This window comes from Mytilus trossulus, chromosome 6, assembly GCF_036588685.1.
Source record: "Mytilus trossulus isolate FHL-02 chromosome 6, PNRI_Mtr1.1.1.hap1, whole genome shotgun sequence".
NCBI classification, from domain to species: Eukaryota; Metazoa; Mollusca; class Bivalvia; order Mytilida; family Mytilidae; genus Mytilus; species Mytilus trossulus.
This window is the reverse complement of record NC_086378.1, coordinates 4,729,616-4,752,812: the sequence shown is the minus strand read 5'-3', so window position 1 is coordinate 4,752,812 and position 23,197 is coordinate 4,729,616. Positions and strand designations below refer to the sequence as shown.

The following is a 23,197-nucleotide window of genomic DNA, read 5'->3' as shown; positions in this document are numbered from 1 at the left end:
TTTTATCATGTACATCTTTTGTATAGTCATTTTATGAAATTTACTGTTTGCAAAAGTATAAATTATTCTAAATAAAAGGGATGTTCTGGTAACTAACAGAAAACCCTTGCCGTTTTTGGCACAACTTTTTTGATCTTTTGGTCATCGATGCTGTTCAATTTTGTACTTGTTTCGGCTTTCAAACTTTTGTATCTGGGCGTCATTAGTAGGTCTTGTGTGAACAAAATGCACATCTGGCGTATTAAAATTTTGTACTTGTTGCCTTTTGTTGGCTGTTGTTCGTGTGATTCCTTGTCAATTGTGTTCTCCAATTTATTTATATTGTAGTCCTGTGGTGTTGTGTTGTCATTTTGATGTTATATTTCACATGGCCATATCAGTGCGAGGTTTGACATGTACCATGTCAGAAATATGGCCATTGTTATATTATAGTTCGTTTCTGTGTGTATTACATTTTAACGTTATGTCGTTTGTTTTCTCTTATTTTTGAGTGTAAATTCACATTGCGATAAGACGTGTCACGGTACTTGTCTATCCCAAATTCATGTATTTGATTTTGATGTTATATTTGTTATTCTCGTGAGATTTTGTCTGATGCTCGGTCCGTTTCTGTGTGTGTTACATGTTAGTGTTATGTCGTTGTTCTCCTCTTATATTTAATTTGTTTCCATTGGTTTTAATTTGTTACCCCGATTTTGTTTTTTGTCCATGGGTTTCTGAGTTTTGAACAGCGGTATACTACTGTAGCCTTTATTTGGTATTGGTCTCATTTTATTAAATGTACGAAAAATGTCTAATTCAACTTTATATGTGTTAGGTAAAGTTAACGTATAGTCAATAATTTAATTTGATACGCCAGACGCGCGTTTCGTCTACATGAGACTCATCAGTGACGCTCAGATAAAAAAAAGTTATATAGCCAAACAAGTTCAAAGTTGAAGAGCATTGATGACCAAAAATTCAAAAACGTTGTGCCAAATACGACTAAGGTAGTCTATTGCCGGGATAAGAAGAATTGTGTAAACAGGAATTTTATAAAAACAACCATATAATTTTATATTTATGTCAGCACCAAAGTGCTGACTACGAGCCTGATGATACCATCAGGAACGTCCACCAGCAGTGGCATTGATCCAACGATGTAAATTGTTATCAAAGGTACCAGGTATAGTTAACTGACGTTGTGAGAGGTTTAGCTAGCTATAAACCCAGGTTCAATCCACCAATTTCTATATAAAACATTCTGTTTCGAACTTTCCTGAGAGTTTTGTTATTTTACTTTTTTACATCTGCTCCTTTTCCTCGGTCGATAAGGGAAAAGGGAAGGGGAAAACTCACACCAACTTTAACTGGTAATATTTTTCTTGTAAAATTGTATGCAGTCAGCGTTTTGCACATATAATATGTTAAATGCCTATTTTGTCTGTTAATATATCTTTATTTAACACTTTATAACACGTTAAAGTATCAGATATATTAGATGTAAACCTTGCTCATATTTTTAATGTGCCTACGACGAAGGTCTTAAAATATTCAAAGCAACATTTTGCTGACTTATCAGATCATTAAAAGTTGTGTAATGTATACTGCTGTTTGTCTCTATGCAATATGTTTTTTATTGATATATACCCCGCCTTCCTCTCATCCAACATGTTGGCCTTTGCATGGGATCCATCTGTGCCTTCTTTTTTTTTGTAATCATTTGTTTACAAATCCGAGCTCTCACGTCTGGCGATCATTTAGTAATTGGAGAATATCTTATCATTAAATCCAAAATTAATGGCCAATGTAAGTACACAGTACAGACAAGTGGAGGGAAAATATATTAATTTTTTATACAAAAAAAAATTTACGTAGATGCATTTTACAATGTGATTCAAGTCCTCAAAATATTATTGTTCAAGTAAAATTATTACAAAAACATGTGTTGGAATATCAAAATTATGACAAGTAGTTAACAAAAACTATTATTTTAAATAAGATCCAACATTGCTTACAGTGAAAATATGTTTTCGCCATTCCAAGATTACTTTGTTTGTAATAGCACGAGTAACACAACGGGTGTCACATGAGGAGCATGATCTGCTACCCTCCCAGAGTACTTGAGATCGTCCCCAGTTTTTAGTTTAACGGTTGCTTAATCTGTAGGGTTCAATGTTGTGTCTTGTGTGCTATTATTTGTTTGTTTGTCTTTTTCTTTTTTAGTCAAGGCGTTCTTAGTTTATTTTCGATCTTTGAGTTTGAATGTCCCTCTGGTATCTTTCGCCTCTCTCTTTTTGTATCTTTAAAAATAAAGAGAGATTTTGTTTTATCATTCTTTATTTTGTCATGCTTTCCCTCTTTCAATAGGCATATGAAATATTTCTATTAAGTGGGATATCATTCATGATGAATAATAACGACCTGTCAGTGTTAATGCAATATGATAAAAATTAAACTCGTATATGATCAACATGCATGGTATGAATAAAAATGATTATTATTGAAGCAACATAGATGTATTTTTTTTCTGTAGAAAACAGTACCAGAGAGATTTTTTTCCTATAGATCATTAGAAAAGAACGCTATAATTGGTTTTCAATATTTGTGTCAAGGAAGACCATTTGTTTGAATGAGAATTTGACGAGACTGTTATTAAAGAGAGATGGTAAGCGCTATAGAATCAGGTTTAATCCACCATTTTCTATCTTTGAAAATGCCTGTACCAAGTCAGGAATATGACAGTTCTTGTCTTTTCGTTTTTTATGCGTTTTGTTATTTGATTTTGCCATGTGATTATGGACTTTCCGTATTGATTTTCCTCTGAGTTCAGTATTTTTGTGATTTTACTTTTTTTTGTATGATTTAAACGACGCAATCATTATGTAACCTCGGCTTACACGCATTATGTTGGCCGCTTCCTCCCTGGACATGCATAAAAAACGTGATATTTAGTTGGTCATTTCACTGTTAATCGAATAATGTAATTAAATTAAACTAAGATTGCAATTGTCTAGGGCGTCGCCGACTTTAAAAACTAATAGAAGATTTGAACTTTTTATTTGGGCAATTTTCGTTAAAAATCTTTTTTGGTTTCATACATATCTTATTTTCTTCTGATGTCTAATGGCGCATTCCAGTTTAGGTTTTTCTAGTTCTGAATAATTGACTTATATCTTATACGTGTTATGAAGAGAATTTTAACTATCTGATAGTTCATGCCCTTAACATATTCCATCCATTATTTGACTGCAAATGTTCACAGAAAGTTTCGCCAACATAACATATCTTTATATTCAACAGTAAAACAATTATTTTGATTACTTTAAATAAAATTGTTAAGGTGGAGCAAGTCACAATTGCTCAGTTTGTTGTTATGGCATGTACATTTTATATTTCCAGGTCTGATGAACAAGTTGAAGATGTGTTTCGATGCCTTTTCTTTACTAAAATAACATCTTCGATTTTCTTTAACCGTTGAACAACTGCATAAACCTTGTCAAAAACATTAACATCCACTAGATTTTGGATATTTTCCTAAAAAAGAAAAACAAAATATTGATGTGAACCCTTTATAATATTAAGTCTAATAAAACTGATTTAAAAGTAACGTTAATCTCAATAAAAGTGTAAGTGGTTTTGAATTAGGCGTCAGTAACTGCGAGTACTCTCAGATCTGTACTTCGAGTGTTTTTTTGTTGGGGTATACAAGTATCCGGCCTATCCACTCTGTGCAGTATTTCTATTTTGTATCTATCTGATGAATTGAACCTTTTTCAACTGATTGTTGTAGTATTTACCTTTGTTGTACTTTTATGTAACTGTTCCAGGTTAGGGTGGTCACACTTACAGGTTTAACCCAGCCACATTATGGATGTTTTTGATTGTCTCAAGTCAGAATCCTGTAGTTCAGTGGTTGTCGTTTGTTTATGTTTAAAAACTTTGTTTTTCACTCATTATTTGTACATATACTAGACCGTTAGTGTTCTTGTTTGAATTCTTTTACATTTGTCATTTTGGGGTCCTATAGAGCTGACTATGCGGTATTGTCTTTGTTCATTGTCGAAGGCCGTACAGTGATATATTATTGTTAATTTGTGTGTCATTGGGCCTTCATAGAGATCGATTTATCTCATTGGAAGCAACTGTTTACAATTTTGATAAAATCGATAAAAACATACAAATCATGAAAGACCTGCAATTTCTCATTTTATAAATACATTTGTAAATACAGTCATCAAAACTGTCTCTAAAATTTACCTTTAGTTTTTCTAGATTTTTTCTCTCTGTTTGTACGCTTTGCACTATATCTGATGTTATTTCACAGGCGCGACTAGTTTGTAAGATTTCTATAATTTGCCTAAAAATAATGAAAATACAGATATTATTAAAAGGTACACTTTTGTATTTTTAAATAATAATTAACCAAATAATTTAATGAGTTCAAACAAGTTCAATCAGCAAATGAAGTATTTATCAATGTAGATTTTATAAAAGGCTATCCAAATAGACCTCAATCACACAAAATATATTAAATTCAAGAAATTTCGATTGCATCGGTGTACAGTTTGATATGAAAAAAATCCATAATGCATCATTGATGAGTTATTATTTATCCTTTAATTTAATTGATATGCTTTTTTCGCCAAAAGTTCCAGATTTCAAAATGCATGCCTCTTAAAGAAAATAAAAATTGTTTGTTTTTTTTGTATTTAAGATTTTTGTTATGCGCTGCATCATTTTAAAATATCTGATCATTTAATTCTGCACCGACAACTTTTAACACAATTATTAAATCCCAAATGCTAAAATACAAAATCGAGTATTTTTTTTCATAATTACTTACGACTGAATATCACACGATTCGTCCTCCAATTCATCTATTCCCAACTTATCAAGCCGAGACAAAGATCTTAGTACTATAAAATATATATACATGTATACCACAATAACATATTGTCATCATATTTGCTAATATTTCCTTTCACAAGGATAATTGTTATAAAAGGTACCAGGGATATAATTAAGTACGCCAGACGCGCGTTTCGTCTACATAAGACTCATCAGTGACGCTCATATCAAAATATTAATAAACCCAAACAATATCAAAATATTGAAGAGCATTGAGGATCCAAAGTTCCAAAAGGTTGTGCCAAATACGGGTACGGTAATTTATGACTGGGATAAGAAAAGGTTTTTCGAAAAATTCAAAGTTTTGTAAACAGGAAATGTTGACTACTGGGCTGATGATACCCTCGGTGACAAAACGTCCTTCAGCAGTGGCATCGACCCAGTGGTGTAAATAGTTATCAAAGATACAAGGATTATAAGTCATTCTTTTGACGTGCTTGATCTTTTTATTTTGCCATTTGAAAAATAACTTTTTGCATTGAATTTTTCTTGGAGTTCGGTTTTTTTATGATAGAGCAAGTAATCACGATAGTTTCAGTATTTTTTTTATAATTATTAAAATGCAGTGCATTGATTTGATATGTTGATATGGAAAACTTACAATTATCATCTTCTCCTAAATACAATAGCGTTTCTGCAAAATAAAACAAAGACATGAATACAAAGCCCATATATCTGTCTATAACTTACAAATAAAAGAAACAGTAGTATACCTTTGGTCGAAATTCATAAATCGATTGAGAGAAAAAAAAATCCGGTGCAATTACATATTCAAATATTCTGTTGAAAATCTTTAGAACTTTTATGTAGTGTTTTGTAGATAGATATAATATTCTCTTTATTTTCATAAAATAGAAATAATATAAAAGGCAATAGCAGTTTACCGCTGTCCAAAAGTAATTAATTGTTTGAGAGAAACTGAATCTGGGTTACAAACTAAAATTGAGGAAAACACATCCAATATAAGAGGAAAACTACTACATATCAGAAACACAACATTGAAATGTAACACACACAAAAACAAACTATAATATAACAATGGCCATTTTCCTGACTTAGTACAGGACATTTTAAGAAAGACAAAATTGGTGGGTTGAACCTTGTTTTGTGGCATGTCAAACCTCCCAACAGGAATATGACTTGTTTTTTGATGGTTTGATGTGTTTTTTTCTAGTGATTTTGCCATTTGATAAGGGATTTTTTTCATTTGAAATTTCGTTAGAGTTCGGTCTTTTTGAGTGTTTACTTTATACTAAAAAGAATTCAAAACAGAGATGCCATTTTACCTAATATGTTCAGTAAAGCAGTTCTTAATTTGAAATAATAAATTTGAGAATGGAAATAGGACAAAGGAGTAGGTTCGGTAAGGGCCGGTTTTGGCCTCAAATTTCAAGTTCATCTGACGAAAGATTTCGGACACTTTTTAAACAGTTAAATGTCTGATTCAGTTATTTTTTGTGAAAGATTTTAACTGATTCAGTCGTTAAAAACGCTCTGATTATAGCTAGAATATGAAAAAATTATCAAATATGCCAAAAAATGTAACTTTTCTTATGGTTTTTGCCAAAAGTGAAAGTGGCCGCATCCGTGTTCATCCTCGACCATTAAATATGTTATGTATTATCTTAAAACACAACTTACATTTCAATATCAAGAATGCACACGAATGCTGCCACTTTCATTTAAGACGGAAACTGTCTAGAATTTAGCTAAAATGCTGAAATTGGGAAGATTGCATGACTTGATGATGCAAGTACCCGATATATGTGCATTGTAATGCCAAAAACAGCCCATATTTATGTAGTAGAGGCATCATAATTCCAAAAAATAAATAAAAGTTTACATTTAAACAATTTTGTAAAACTGCAAAATTTTTGGGCCGAAAAGGGGTCTCACTGAACCTTCTCCTTTTAAAGGAAATACAACACCCGACCAGAGAGCAGACACGAGTATTTTATCAATTATATTATATGATATGATGAAACAAAATTCGAAAATGATTTGGCACTTATATCAATGAAATTATCTCAATAATTATATTTCTTTTTTTTACTTTCTTATGATTACCTGTACACCCATATTCTGAAATTCTGTTTTTAGTTTCTCCACAATTACGTTCATCAACAATGTTTTGAAGTTTACAAATAATTTCTTCTCTTTCAATTTCACATTTTGCAACGGTGTCTCTAAGGTCCATTAAATCATCTGAAAAATAAATACTCTTATATACGTCATTCAATATATACATAGATGTAAGTATAGTCTTTCAAGTACTCTCAGAATGCTATTGGTGAACCGTTAGTCCTACACAAAAGAGACCGTTCTTCTTTTCAATTTTTCAAGATTTTCAATCTTACAATTTTACTATTTCCTTTGTTTATCGAATACAAGTTCCGTCAAATGATTGTCATATTTGAACTGTAACTTTTATAAAATTAAGGAATAACAACATGTTTTAAAATATAAATACTTAAGAAATGCACGTTATTCAGGAATTCGTTTGAAACCAAAAGTTAGGGAAGTCAAAGTATAAGGCCGTGTTCACACCAAACGCCGTGTAGAGTAAACATGTTTACAATTAGTTCAGTGTAGTGTACACTGGTTTCACATTAAATTTGTTCACATCTATACACCTTGTTTAGCTTCCTGTACATAAGATTTGTTCACACTTGTAAACTATATGTCATTTAAATGTTCATTACGTAGAACTGAATTCCAAATTTTTAGACAATTTTTCTTGCGGTAAGGGAACAACCATTTGACTCAAAAGGGGGGATGGGGGATGGAAATGGAAATATCCACAATTTGATGAAAAAAAAATGGTCATACAGATGATAAAAAAAATATTCTGAATCAAGAGTTTCCCCATACATTATAGTGTTAAATATTGAAAAAAAAGTATTTGATCACCAGCATCGAAAAAAAAGGAATAAAAACGTTCGCGTGTAAAAAAAATCTGACTCAGATAAAAAAACAAAACAAAAAAAAAAACCTTTTTTTAAGTTAAGTGGTTGCTACTTTATGAAAGCCATTTTTATAATTTGCAGTAGTTTGAATATACTAGAGATGTCTCGATTACGCATTAGATAACGTTAGCTGCAGCATCGTGCTTACAGCCGAATAAAAAAGATTGAGATATTAGGGATCACTACATTTTTATCTTTTCTGTTTGTTTCAAATGGTATTTCTTCTCCAAGGAGTATTTGGTAAAGGAATAGGGTAACGTTTTTTTATTTATTTTAAGTGTTATTCAACGGATCTGAGATACTAGACAAACGTATCATTTACCTCACACTTTTTTTAGTCATACATTTATGCGTGAATCGTTGTTTGAGTAAAGACCAGTGGCGAATATTTATGTGTACGTCAAGCCGATTCGGGAAGACCTTTTCAAAATGAATTAGGCAGCAACTATTTACTTTATTTTTTGAAAAGATGGAGGGGGAGCGGGGGGAGGGGGCGTAGGCTATTGATTTTTTTCAGGACAAATTTTGGTAACAAGTCGAAATCAATTTTAGGATTATATATAGTGGCAGCTGAGGGTGAAACAAACAAACTTTTTTCAGGGCCAAAAACTGGAAACATTTTTTGTTTCCAAAACAAAATCCATAGCTCACCACCCCGACCCTCTTGCCTTTATGTTTTATACTCAACTATAATAGCCCCCCCCCCCCCCGAAAATCAATTGATTGCTGTTTTATGGGTTCGGCAATGATGCTGCTTTGAGTCTTGATCAGGGGTTAATAAAGTACGTTTATTTTTTTTAACCCAAAAAAAATCTGTAAAATTTTATAGACAACAATTTCTGTATTGAACTATACTTATAATTATCAAAAATATCAATTTATTCAAAAATAGTTTCCTCCTTAAATATATACAAGGTAAAACTAATGTCCTAAATGTCTAGTTTTGTGTACACTTAACCTACACAAGGCCTACATTGACTATCGACTGTGTGTAGCTAAAACATGATTTAAACTACATGTAAATATTGAGTTTTATCAATGGGAACGCAATTGTGTTTAGTTTACGTGTGAGTAACACTAACACAACACCGAATTTAGGTCAATGTGAACACGGCCTGAGATATATGAGAATTTTAAAATCAGTTCAACAGTTTAAACAGTTAAATTAAACCAATTTATAGTGGCTGAGTTATGATACGTAGGTCTTAAATATTTAAAATAATTTTCAAGCTGGAAATTAAATCAAAAGGAAGTCAAACAAATATAGATCTAAACAAAATAGGGAAATCTATTCAGACCAAATTCAACCATGACAATTACGATTATTGTTTTAGTGCAATTGCACAATTCAAAATATAAATACATATCGTTTGCAAGACGAGTTCATTTCGATGTTATAATTTAATAGTTGATGCCATATATACCTAGACTATAGATTGCTTTAAAATTCTTCTGATATAAAGCATAGTGATATGTAATAATCTTTTATAAACAATACCTTTGCAGAAATTTTCCGTTGTTACAATATCCGCATTTTCAATGACCTTGTTTAATTCAAAACATCTCTCATCGTATTCATCAATAATATTCTGAAGTTTTCGAGTAATTTCATCTTTTTCTTCTTCACATAATTCCACTGCATACCTTAACTCTAGTAGGGCATCTGATAGTAAAAGATCGTACTGACATGAACTGATCAAAATTCAAAATGTTCAATTTCCTTTTCTCGGTAGTTGTGTAAATATAAAAAGACGTGTCTATTGTTGAATATATTATGGAGCACAACACATTTTCATTACGTGGTATATAATTGCTTATATCCACTTCATGTGGACTTTGCTTGATAATTGTCTCTTGACATGCAATCATACCACATCTTTTTTTTTTGTTATATATAGTGTACTTTGGGCTTGTTTCTAACAACAGAGCAGACTAAAACGTAAGTGTTTTCATGAAGCCGGATTTCGATCTGCAATGATAATTTCGATTCCATAATGTTTTTGTTGTTGTTGTAAGCTCGTCAATACATCACATAAATTTAAAAAAAAAGACTATTCAAAACGGCAGTCTTGTTTCAAATATATTGTTATCAATAAATGTGCATATTCGCCTTAAGTAAGTAAGACAAACGATGACTGCATCGTAGCCCGAGTAGCCACATTTAATATAATTCTCGTTGTGTAAGTAGTCAATTCTACACTGTTAACTATGTAAGAGACAGGAGTGTATAATCAAACTCTGACAATCAATTTGAAAACAAAACTCGTCAGGGCGGTAGATAATGTAAAATTATCGATACAAATAATAAGATACTAGTATTAAAAATACCAATATCAAAGGCCTTGCAGTTAATGAAATAAACTTTGGAAGTTATGCTCCGTTTTGAAGGACTTACTTGACCTATAATTTTAAACCTTTCAACCATTGTAAATAGATCACATCTTTTTATATTTTTACTCGCATAAAATCTTTGCAAACTTTTAACAATGAAAAGACTTTTTATTACTTTCCAGAATACAGTTGAACAGATTAAAATTCAAATCATTAAAAACAAACAAATACATATATATGTAGAATTGTATACCGATACCTGTCATATTGGATATATATTCTTTGGTGTTTTGCCTCTCTTGTTCAAAAGCGAGTTGATAGTTCTCAACATCCCTCTGTAGATCTCTGTTTTGTTGTAGAATTTTCTGAACAGCTGCATCTTTATCAAGAGTTGGTTTTTCCTCATTTTCTTTAAAATCTGAAAGTATTGAGATAATTCGCGTTATCCCAATATTGATATCAACTGAATGAAAATTTTCTTAATTTTTACAGTAAAGATTTTAATAGTGGGGCAATTATCACAGTATTGACTTTATAAACGCGTAGATGCCATAGAGAAATATAGTTCAGTCAATATAAATTCAAGAAGATGTGGTATCATTGCCAATGAGACAATCTCCACAAGAAAACAAATGACACAGAAAATGACAAGAATTTTAAGGCCTACAACAACGAATAAAGCTCATATCTCAATATGCCGTTTTAATGATATGCATTTTTGAACAAGGAACATTTCAAATTGCTTTAAAAGAGAGACGAAAGATACCAAAGGGACAGTCAAACTCATAAATCTCAAACAAACTGACAACGCCATGGCTAAAAATGAAAAAGACAAACAGAAAAACAATAGTACACAAGACACAACATAGAAAACTAAAGAATAAACAACACGAAACCCAATTATTAGAGATTTTTTCTCAGCATTTTAAATAACATTGATTACTAGTATGTAAATTCAGAAAACGTAACTAAATGATAATAATTTTTTTTATCAAATTGTAGCAATGATTACCTTTGCAGTCTATAAGTTGTTCGTCTACTTTAAATCTATCTACTCCATGCAAACATAGTCTTTTCTTCTCCTGCTCTCCTAAGTTTAAGAGAATTTCAATGCACACTTCTGGTATCATAAAAGTAATATGAATACTGCCTGTTGGTTCTATACCATCAATAATGATATGATGCATTGGACAACGTAGTAAAACTGACATGGCTCCTTTCAATGATTCCAAGTCATCTGAACTAAATAGATCAGTTCCTCTGATATGAAAATCCACATGCTTGTAACCATTAACTATCATTAACACAGAGAGAGAAAATTACAAATGAGTGATTGAATTGGTGTGTAAACTTGGATATGTTCAAGTAATTATAAATGATTAATGGAAAAATATGACTTGTTCTCTATTGATTAAGAATTCCATGGTTGAACAATTGAGCTAGATAATTGCATTTTTGAGCTATTGATGAGCATGGCAATGCTCCCTTATATTTGTTGAAGGCGTCGTTATTTGAATTATTGTATTATATTTTAGGTTTTTTTTTAAATAAACCGTTTTTTGGTTACAAAAAATTTTGAATCCAAGTTTGCGTACAATTTTTCACAAGCTGATATGTACGAAAAACCTCGTGTTTTGACAATTTGAAGCATAGAATGTTCGCTTATGAAGATATTTGTTTAATCTAGTAGTAGGGCTTTTGAAATAGATCCAAGTTATTACAACTTTTGAATTCATGTTCATATTTTAAATTACGTGAATATTGTCCGGTACCACTCTACAAGCAATACGTAATTCCAATATATCTAAGAATTGTTGCCATCTAGGTTGAAACAAGTGGTAGCATTTTTTTCGAAAAATGTTTTTTAGTTTTACACATTGTCAATATCGTGTTCTTAACATGTATATTATCGCACATATTATCCTTCTTTGTGTGAAACTTTAAAAAATGATGCGGAAGCTTGTACATTTATCATGAATATCCTCATGTAACTTTTTTTCTTACCTGGATGTTCCGAAGGAACAAAGAAATGAAGAGTTTTATCCTGTGAATTGCAATATTCCAGGAAATCATTATACAAATCCTTCCTTCCCAAATGCCATATCATTGCTTGTAATGATGCAAGGTTGTATTTAGACAGAATCCTTCGTTCTTTCAAATGAGTAAAAAGACTCATGTAATCTGTTATCTTTTCTAAAACATTTTTCGTCAAACCACCCTCTCCTAAAATATAACAATATACATACTGAAGCAACTCGATCGATTTCTGCCAATGATGGATACATTAAAAATATTTGAGCAATATCTTTTATATACGTGAATGGCTACCATAAAAAAAAACGCGTTCACACATATTGTCTTAAAAAGAATTTTTGATTTTAACATACCTTTTAACAATTGTAAAATAACAGTAACGAACTATATCTAAATAGAATCCTCTATAACTGAAATTGATCTGCAATTCCCCGTTTTGACTATCCCAAAGATTCTTCAAACTGGTGCTAAGCGTCGGCTGAATTGGTTGAGGACCTTATCAAAACAACATATCCAGGAAGAAGTTGTCTGCTGTTTGACGTTTGATGAAGCTTTTATTTTTATCAATGGTATACCAAGTCAGAAAAATGATATTTGTTATGAATTCATTTAATGTGTTGAAGCTTTTGATACTGTCATTTGCTTTTGGACTTTACCTATAAAATGTTCGTCGGAATTCGGTATTTTTGGTTTTTTTTACTTTTAATCGAGAACTCAGTTAATGATCACAATTTGCAATAAAAACACTAGCAACTTACTATCGTCATCAACAGAAGGTTCAGACAAAGACATTTTACTGAACTTGTAGAAAATAGAAAGAATCATATGAACAACTTTCATATATGTTATTTAAATTTTATCATTATGCATTACACGTTTAACTGATTTTACTTGATAAAATTCCATGGTTTATTTAAGCCATTTATTGTCCCACCAACGGCGAATAAAACATTGTATGACTCCATAAACATCCTCAAACATCAATTATATGGTTATTGGTGACCATAACTATGGTTTTATGGTAAAAAACAAATCACAAATGTTATATGTGATATTTTTGATCTGTCAATTATAGTGAAACAACCTACATGCTATATGCAAGGTTATGGACCATCACTTGTAGATGTTATTCTTTCAAATAAAACAAATATATGTTTCAAAACATTGAATTGTTATACTGTTGTTAGTGATTGTCATCATATGATATCTACTTTTATAAAAGGTCATACACCTAATTGTAAAACACAATATAGAAGTTTTAAACGTTTTTGCTGTTGAAAAGTATATTAATGTTATTAATCATAATAGTTTTAAACATGATTCAAATGAATGTATAGATGACATAAACGTAGTATATAGTGTTTCTTAAAACTAAAGTGTCTAAGATGATAAATTGTCATGCACCACTGAAGTACAGATACCTTCATAAAACCTCAGTACTATATATAAAACAGAGAATGTGCAAGAGCTGTTTTTCACAAACAAATATTGACATCAAAATTTTAAAAATACAAAACAACAAAAGAAATATGGTAAAAAAAATCAAAAAATGATGAATATTTGTTTTCAACAAAGATTTGCTGGAGGAAAAAATATCAAAACACTTTTATTGTACAATGAAGCCATTTATCTCTAAAACGTTTCCATACAGCCAACAAACAATGTATTTTTGGACGATAACAAAATTCTAAACAACACCAAAGATGTTTGTGACAACTTTTATACTGTCTTTGTTAATGTTGCCAATGACATAGGCAAAGTTACTATTTTTAGTTAAGAAAACACACCATCGTATTTTGAAAATTAAAGCCAACTTATCAATGACATATCTCATGAAAACACAAAATTGTGAAGTCACCAACCTCATAATTTAGTATGTCAAACGAGTTTTGCAATTGTATAAGACTAATCATTGGCGCTCAAATCTAACTATTTAGGAGGCCCAGTCAAAATGGGAATTTCAAGAGAATTGGAATCCTAAATACTAAAAAAAAAAATATACCATTAACGGCTCACGTAATTCATACATGACGATAGAAACGATTAGATTAGAATAACTCAACAATTGATAAGCCATGCATCATTAGAAAATTAACGTATCAATGATATTTCAACACAAAAGGTACTGTCATTTGAGCTGGTTATACCATTGGGAACTAATTTCTACCAGTGTGGTATCAATATTGTGATTATTGGCGGGGGGTAACCCAATTTCAACTATCTTCCATCGACAATTAAATGCATCAAAGTATAATATATGTTGATCCTCTTGGTGACTCTAATAAAAACTGTCAGTAAACAGTTTTAAAAACATAAGAGGGAAATACGTCATTCAATATGGTTGCTCTTATTTTTCAGTGAAAATTTTTTCTAAACTTTTTGTAAATATTATAGACTCTGGAGTGCAATATAATATTATTTCAATCCTGAAACCACGGAAATTACACTTAGATTCTAATGATCGCTGAAAACATCTACAAATACGATCAACAAAAGAAATGTTTGGAAAAGACTCAGAGAAGTATCAAAATCACATGACCAAACACACCTGTCAAGTCCATAGAAACATAAAAAGGACGACCAGTATATGATTAGATCTCATTAATACTGTCAAACATTGTAACATTTGAAGTATATTTACGTAATTGTCCTTGTCAATACTAATTTTAACAGGTAAATAAACTGGTATATCACACATATCGCGTAGTCAATTGTTATGACAAATGGTTCTGCAGAGAAGTAAATATATTCTCCAGTTCCCGTAGACCTTCACAAGAGTGTCTTATCTTGTGGGTCTGTAGATTTTCACTTGAGTATCTCATCTTGTGGGTCTACCCGAAACACCGACTACGACAACAACACAATGGCTAATAATGCACAACTTGCACATATTATACCAATTGCAGTCATGCTCCTAGTAGCTATCGGCTACATCCTCTGTCTTACTATTACACCGAGAATAGCTCACCATGATCAGCTTACGACTTCAGAATTTAAGCATACATTTTATCTTAACATCAAATCTTGGAATAGTTTAACACCAAGTTTAGGTCTCTGTATGCAGAAAATAAAAATTACATACTTAAATAAGTATACTAAACCAACTAAGTTATTCCTGCTGCTTACGCTAATACTTGCAGATGTCATATATGCTAATCCAGGTCCAACACGCAATCCGTGTGGTATATGTAAAAAAACCTGTGGCCATAAACCATAGATCAATACAATGTGATGAATGCAACTTTTGGGTACACATTAAATGTGGCGGTATTACACCGAAAATGTATAACTCATTCATGAACAAAAAAGTATTCTCATGGGAATGTCCATCTTGTTCCACAATAAATCTGTCAGATACATCAGGGCAAATAGAAGATGATCTTGTACAACAAAATTCTTTTAACGAACTGGGAAATATATCTGAATCAGAAATACAAAGTCAAATTGAAACATCACTTGACTCAGCAGAAGTACATGACTCATCAACAAGGCGAAGAAATAACATCCGAATCATGACAGTCAATTGTAGAAGCTTGAGAAGTCAGCAAAAAAGAAACGAATTTACCACACTTATAGATACACATGAACCCCATATAATACATGCAACTGAAACACACCTTGATAAAACCATCTCAAATGCAGAACTCATTGATACAAATATTTATGAAGTATACAGAAAAGATCGTATATTTGGAATAGGGCATGAAGGTGGAGGGGTATTAAACTTGGTAAGAAAAGACCTATTATCTACAGCTGAAATCACACTAGACACCGATTGTGAAATATGCTGGAATAAGATTGAGATAAAAGGAAGTAAACTACTTTATACAGGCTGCTATTACCGACCACCAGACAATAATATAGCATCCATTGAAAGCTTAAATACATCGTTAACCAGGCTAACACATTCAAATAATCTACCAAGCCTAGTACTAACTGGTGATTTCAACATGCCAGACATAAAATGGGAAATAGACGAAGATAACAACTTTCAAATAAAGAAACCAAACAACTATAGTATGGAAACCAATAACAAGTTTATAGAAACACTTGAAGAAAACTGTCTAACACAAATAGTAAAAGAACCAACACGTCAAGATAACATATTAGACCTTGTACTAACAACAAATCCAACAAGCATTGAAAGTATATCAGTCCAAGACGGAATGAGTGACCATAGCATAGTCATCACTGACATAAATTTAAAAGCAAAAACAAAAAAGCAAGTACCAAGGAAAGTATATATTTACAAAAAGGGCAACATGAACGGAATAAATGAACAACTAGATAAAGAGCTGAATAATTTTATACAAAAAGCAAATACAAGTACCATACAAGAATGCTGGAATGATTTTAAAGATATATTGTCCCAGGCTATAATATCAAATATCCCAACTAAAATATTGTCAACCAGATGGAATGTACCTTGGATCAATAGAGAGATCAAAACAATGATCAGAAAAAAACAAAGGGTTTACAACAAGGCAAAGCGTACCAATAATGAAAAACACTGGGAAGAATTTAAGCTCCTAAGAAAAACAGTAAAAACTAAACTAGAAGAAGCACATCAAAACTACATATCTAAACTATTGGAAGTAGACGAAGAAGGTGAGAGAATAACACCTGTTGTTGGAAAAAAGTTTTGGCAATATGTTAAATCAAAGAAAAGAGACTCATGTGGAGTAGCACCACTTATTTCAAACGGAAAACTTATGGAAGACAGGAAAGGGAAAGCAGAAGCACTTAACCATCAATTTGTATCTGTTTTTACTGATGAAAATACATCAAGTCAACCAAAATTAAATAACAGCCCATTGCCTGATATAGACCATCTAGAGATAACAGTAGAAGGAGTAAGAAAGCTACTTAGTAATGTCAATCCGAAAAAAGCAAATGGACCAGATAACATACCGAACAGAGTCCTAAAGGAATGTGCTACAAGTATATCCCCATACATAACAACATTATTCAAGAAAACATATGATGAAGGGGCTGTCCCAAACGATTGGATTACAGCTATCATCACAGCACTTTTTAAAAAGGGAGACAAAAGCTTGCCAGTAAATTATAGACATGTTACATTGACGTCAGTTTCTTGCAAAATCATGGAACACATCATTTTCAAACACATTATGCAACATCTTGAAAAATATGATATATTAGTCGATTACCAACACGGCTTCAGACAGAAAAGATCATGCGAATCTCAATTAGTAACAACAATTGAAGATATCGCAAAACATCTAGATAAAAAAGAGCAAGTGGATATGCTAATATTAGATTTCAGCAAAGCATTTGATGTAGTGCCTCACATACGGCTTCTGCGGAAACTAGAGCACTATGGAATAAATGGCAAAATCTTAGAGTGGGTAAAGGCCTGGCTCACACAAAGACAGCAGTGTGTAGCAGTTGAAGGCGAAACATCTACAAATGCCTTTGTAAAATCAGGAGTACCCCAAGGTACAGTCTTAGGTCCATTGATGTTTCTTTTGTACATCAATGATATTGCAGATGACATCAAGTCAAAGTTGCGTCTCTTTGCAGATGACAGCCTATTATACATAGCAATAGACTGCAAAGATGACTGTAACCAACTACAAAAAGATCTAGATAAATTGATTGACTGGGCATCTAAATGGCAGATGAAATTTAATGCTTCAAAATGTTATGTACTAAGAATAACCAACAAGAAAAAACCTATATTACATGACTATCATATGCATGGCCAAGTTTTAGAAAATGTAAGCCAAAACCCATATTTAGGAGTTCAGTTTACCAACAACCTGAAATGGGATATACACATCAATAACATCACGGCAAAAGCAAATAAATCACTAGGCTTTCTGAGGAGAAACATCGGCAAATTCCCAGAAGAAATTAAGAAAAGAGCATATCAAGCCATTGTCAGACCAAATTATGACAAATGGTTCTGCAGAGAAGTAAATATATTCTCCAGTTCCCGTAGACCTTCACAAGAGTGTCTTATCTTGTGGGTCTGTAGATTTTCACTTGAGTATCTCATCTTGTGGGTCTACCCGAAACACCGACTACGACAACAACACAATGGCTAATAATGCACAACTTGCACATATTATACCAATTGCAGTCATGCTCCTAGTAGCTATCGGCTACATCCTCTGTCTTACTATTACACCGAGAATAGCTCACCATGATCAGCTTACGACTTCAGAATTTAAGCATACATTTTATCTTAACATCAAATCTTGGAATAGTTTAACACCAAGTTTAGGTCTCTGTATGCAGAAAATAAAAATTACATACTTAAATAAGTATACTAAACCAACTAAGTTATTCCTGCTGCTTACGCTAATACTTGCAGATGTCATATATGCTAATCCAGGTCCAACACGCAATCCGTGTGGTATATGTAAAAAACCTGTGGCCATAAACCATAGATCAATACAATGTGATGAATGCAACTTTTGGGTACACATTAAATGTGGCGGTATTACACCGAAAATGTATAACTCATTCATGAACAAAAAAGTATTCTCATGGGAATGTCCATCTTGTTCCACAATAAATCTGTCAGATACATCAGGGCAAATAGAAGATGATCTTGTACAACAAAATTCTTTTAACGAACTGGGAAATATATCTGAATCAGAAATACAAAGTCAAATTGAAACATCACTTGACTCAGCAGAAGTACATGACTCATCAACAAGGCGAAGAAATAACATCCGAATCATGACAGTCAATTGTAGAAGCTTGAGAAGTCAGCAAAAAAGAAACGAATTTACCACACTTATAGATACACATGAACCCCATATAATACATGCAACTGAAACACACCTTGATAAAACCATCTCAAATGCAGAACTCATTGATACAAATATTTATGAAGTATACAGAAAAGATCGTATATTTGGAATAGGGCATGAAGGTGGAGGGGTATTAAACTTGGTAAGAAAAGACCTATTATCTACAGCTGAAATCACACTAGACACCGATTGTGAAATATGCTGGAATAAGATTGAGATAAAAGGAAGTAAACTACTTTATACAGGCTGCTATTACCGACCACCAGACAATAATATAGCATCCATTGAAAGCTTAAATACATCGTTAACCAGGCTAACACATTCAAATAATCTACCAAGCCTAGTACTAACTGGTGATTTCAACATGCCAGACATAAAATGGGAAATAGACGAAGATAACAACTTTCAAATAAAGAAACCAAACAACTATAGTATGGAAACCAATAACAAGTTTATAGAAACACTTGAAGAAAACTGTCTAACACAAATAGTAAAAGAACCAACACGTCAAGATAACATATTAGACCTTGTACTAACAACAAATCCAACAAGCATTGAAAGTATATCAGTCCAAGACGGAATGAGTGACCATAGCATAGTCATCACTGACATAAATTTAAAAGCAAAAACAAAAAAGCAAGTACCAAGGAAAGTATATATTTACAAAAAGGGCAACATGAACGGAATAAATGAACAACTAGATAAAGAGCTGAATAATTTTATACAAAAAGCAAATACAAGTACCATACAAGAATGCTGGAATGATTTTAAAGATATATTGTCCCAGGCTATAATATCAAATATCCCAACTAAAATATTGTCAACCAGATGGAATGTACCTTGGATCAATAGAGAGATCAAAACAATGATCAGAAAAAAACAAAGGGTTTACAACAAGGCAAAGCGTACCAATAATGAAAAACACTGGGAAGAATTTAAGCTCCTAAGAAAAACAGTAAAAACTAAACTAGAAGAAGCACATCAAAACTACATATCTAAACTATTGGAAGTAGACGAAGAAGGTGAGAGAATAACACCTGTTGTTGGAAAAAAGTTTTGGCAATATGTTAAATCAAAGAAAAGAGACTCATGTGGAGTAGCACCACTTATTTCAAACGGAAAACTTATGGAAGACAGGAAAGGGAAAGCAGAAGCACTTAACCATCAATTTGTATCTGTTTTTACTGATGAAAATACATCAAGTCAACCAAAATTAAATAACAGCCCATTGCCTGATATAGACCATCTAGAGATAACAGTAGAAGGAGTAAGAAAGCTACTTAGTAATGTCAATCCGAAAAAAGCAAATGGACCAGATAACATACCGAACAGAGTCCTAAAGGAATGTGCTACAAGTATATCCCCATACATAACAACATTATTCAAGAAAACATATGATGAAGGGGCTGTCCCAAACGATTGGATTACAGCTATCATCACAGCACTTTTTAAAAAGGGAGACAAAAGCTTGCCAGTAAATTATAGACATGTTACATTGACGTCAGTTTCTTGCAAAATCATGGAACACATCATTTTCAAACACATTATGCAACATCTTGAAAAATATGATATATTAGTCGATTACCAACACGGCTTCAGACAGAAAAGATCATGCGAATCTCAATTAGTAACAACAATTAAAGATATCGCAAAACATCTAGATAAAAAAGAGCAAGTGGATATGCTAATATTAGATTTCAGCAAAGCATTTGATGTAGTGCCTCACATACGGCTTCTGCGGACACTAGAGCACTATGGAATAAATGGCAAAATCATAGAGTGGGTAAAGGCCTGGCTCACACAAAGACAGCAGTGTGTAGCAGTTGAAGGCGAAACATCTACAAATGCCTTTGTAAAATCAGGAGTACCCCAAGGTACAGTCTTAGGTCCATTGATGTTTCTTTTGTACATCAATGATATTGCAGATGACATCAAGTCAAAGTTGCGTCTCTTTGCAGATGACAGCCTATTATACATAGCAATAGACTGCAAAGATGACTGTAACCAACTACAAAAAGATCTAGATAAATTGATTGACTGGGCATCTAAATGGCAGATGAAATTTAATGCTTCAAAATGTTATGTACTAAGAATAACCAACAAGAAAAAACCTATATTACATGACTATCATATGCATGGCCAAGTTTTAGAAAATGTAAGCCAAAACCCATATTTAGGAGTTCAGTTTACCAACAACCTGAAATGGGATATACACATCAATAACATCACGGCAAAAGCAAATAAATCACTAGGCTTTCTGAGGAGAAACATCGGCAAATTCCCAGAAGAAATTAAGAAAAGAGCATATCAAGCCATTGTCAGACCAAATGTCGAATATGCAAGCAGTTCATGGGATCCATATCAAGAAAACCACATCAAACAGATAGAAATGGTGCAAAGAAGATCAGCACGTTTCATCAAACATCAATACAGCAGAGAACCTGGGTCAGTTACGAGTCTTAGGAGCTTAAACTACCATCATTAGAAATAAGACGGAAAATAAAAAGGCTTTGCTTATTTCACAAAGCTTTACATAAAAAGATAGCCATAAATATACCAGATTATGTAGAACAACAAGGCAGGACAACACGGCAATACCACCGAAGCAAATTGAGAAACCTTCAAACCTCAACAAACACCTACAAATACAGCTTCTTTTCACGTACCATCAAAGACTGGAATACTCTACCAATAAGACTGTTAAATATAGAAGATGCAGAGGCATTCAAGAACAGCCTCACAACTTATTTAACAGAGTAGTCAACGCAACAAACATTTGATTTTAATTTCACATGTAAATACGTTTTTAATGAACACCATATTGAATGACCAAATTAGTACTTGCGTGATGGGTCTTAGACCCTTTGCATTTCAACGACATATATGTAGATGTAGATATGATTCAGAAGAAACAATTACTGAAAACTAACGAAAAAGACTTTGTATGTTGATTAACTTTCTTTCATGGTGTTTAAACTTTTTCTATGTTTGTAAAAAGAAAAACTCTATAAATCTTCGTCTTACTAAACTATGTATAACAGTTAATACCTGCACAGCAGAATTTAAGTTTTTGAAAGTCTTCCTCTGTAAGCTGATCACCAATTTTGAGTAGAAACGTGTGAAGTGGATAATCATCCGATGGAATAATCCGTATATCATCCAATTTAAGTCTGGTTGGTTCCATTTCCTGTGAATTCTATTTAATTTGTTTGAATATTACGGGAAAAAAGATTGCATGAAAGTTGAGTTGAGTAAAATTATCTTCGTACACATCGTTGAAAAATCAAAGAATCATCATTGGCTGCCATGGAAAGTGTACAAAGTATTAAACATCCATACAATACTAATATGCCAATATCATAGGTAAGAAGTATCTGCAAAATTCAATAACAATAACATTAGAGCTATTCCTTTATCTAATATAATAAATATTGACCTAATTCTTGCAGCAAATATCTATTTTCATGTAAACTGCCGACAAAACTAATCAATATAAAATTTAAAAGGACCTGAACATAAAATATTATGGTTGAAATATCACATGCTTGTAAACTCGAATGATATAATGCACTGAATAATAATACTACCTTTGTTATCTTTTCAAATAAGTATTAGTTTAAAATTACTCAATTTGTTCATATTTTTTTTAAAGCAACAACAAAACAATTATAAAGTTAAATGTGTAAGTGTACCTTGAAAAAGCAGTATACATATAAGTTGACTTTTAGTCAAAGAATCAGACATATTTCTGGAAAACAAAGCAAATAATTGTTTGTGTTTGAGCTTTTAATTTTGCCATATGACTTTCCGTTTTGAATTTTCATCGCAGTTCGGTACTTCTTGAAGTTTTACATATTAGTAAGCATACTATATAGTTATTTTGTTAGGAATTGTTTCATTAACTTATCCGATGTATGCGCTTCCATCTAAATGATTCAAATAAAGTAAGAAAAGGGTGTTCACTTAATGTAGAGTATGATAATGAGATAGTTTGTTGTTCGTGTTCATGTTCTAATTAGTGCTCTTGGTTTATCTTTCAGTTTTATAATTACGATGAAATGTTACAATGTATGTAACAATGCACAACACTATGTTTACAACAAATTTTAACATACTAGTAGAACAGTTAACGAAACATGAAAGATTCTAACAACCTTATGTCAGAGATGTTTTACTTGTAGCAGTCTTGAT

At 32.1% G+C, this 23,197-nt stretch overlaps 1 protein-coding gene across 2 annotated transcripts; it reads right to left on the bottom strand.

Annotated features, from left to right (window-relative positions):
* Nucleotides 1-1,899: 1,899 nt before the first annotated feature.
* Nucleotides 1,900-22,423, bottom strand: LOC134720629 (uncharacterized). Of its 2 annotated transcripts, XM_063582992.1 has the most exons (10): nt 22,055-22,423; nt 12,192-12,410; nt 11,200-11,481; nt 10,447-10,605; nt 9,355-9,519; nt 6,958-7,095; nt 5,492-5,524; nt 4,826-4,898; nt 4,240-4,339; nt 1,900-3,516 (listed from the first exon to the last, which is right to left on the bottom strand). In XM_063582992.1, the coding sequence occupies exons 1-10, from the start codon at nt 22,188-22,190 to the stop codon at nt 3,370-3,372; spliced, it is 1,452 nt and encodes a 483-aa protein (XP_063439062.1). In that variant the 5' UTR covers nt 22,191-22,423; the 3' UTR covers nt 1,900-3,369. The 2 variants fall into 2 exon arrangements, with proteins under 2 accessions (XP_063439062.1, XP_063439064.1); XM_063582994.1 differs by lacking the exons at nt 1,900-3,516; nt 4,826-4,898 and having other exon boundaries at nt 4,244-4,339.
* Nucleotides 22,424-23,197: the final 774 nt, after the last annotated feature.

Excerpts from the sequence above, each read along its gene's own strand:
- LOC134720629 (XM_063582992.1), bottom strand. The coding sequence starts at position 22,190 with ATGGAACCAACCAGACTTAAATTGGATGATATACGGATTATTCCATCG. Across the intron at positions 12,411-22,054 it reads ACTTAAATTCTGCTGTGCAG|GAGAGGGTGGTTTGACGAAA; the intron begins GTATTAACTGTT and ends GTTATATTTTAG. Across the intron at positions 10,606-11,199 it reads ACAACTTATAGACTGCAAAG|ATTTTAAAGAAAATGAGGAA; the intron begins GTAATCATTGCT and ends CAATACTTTCAG.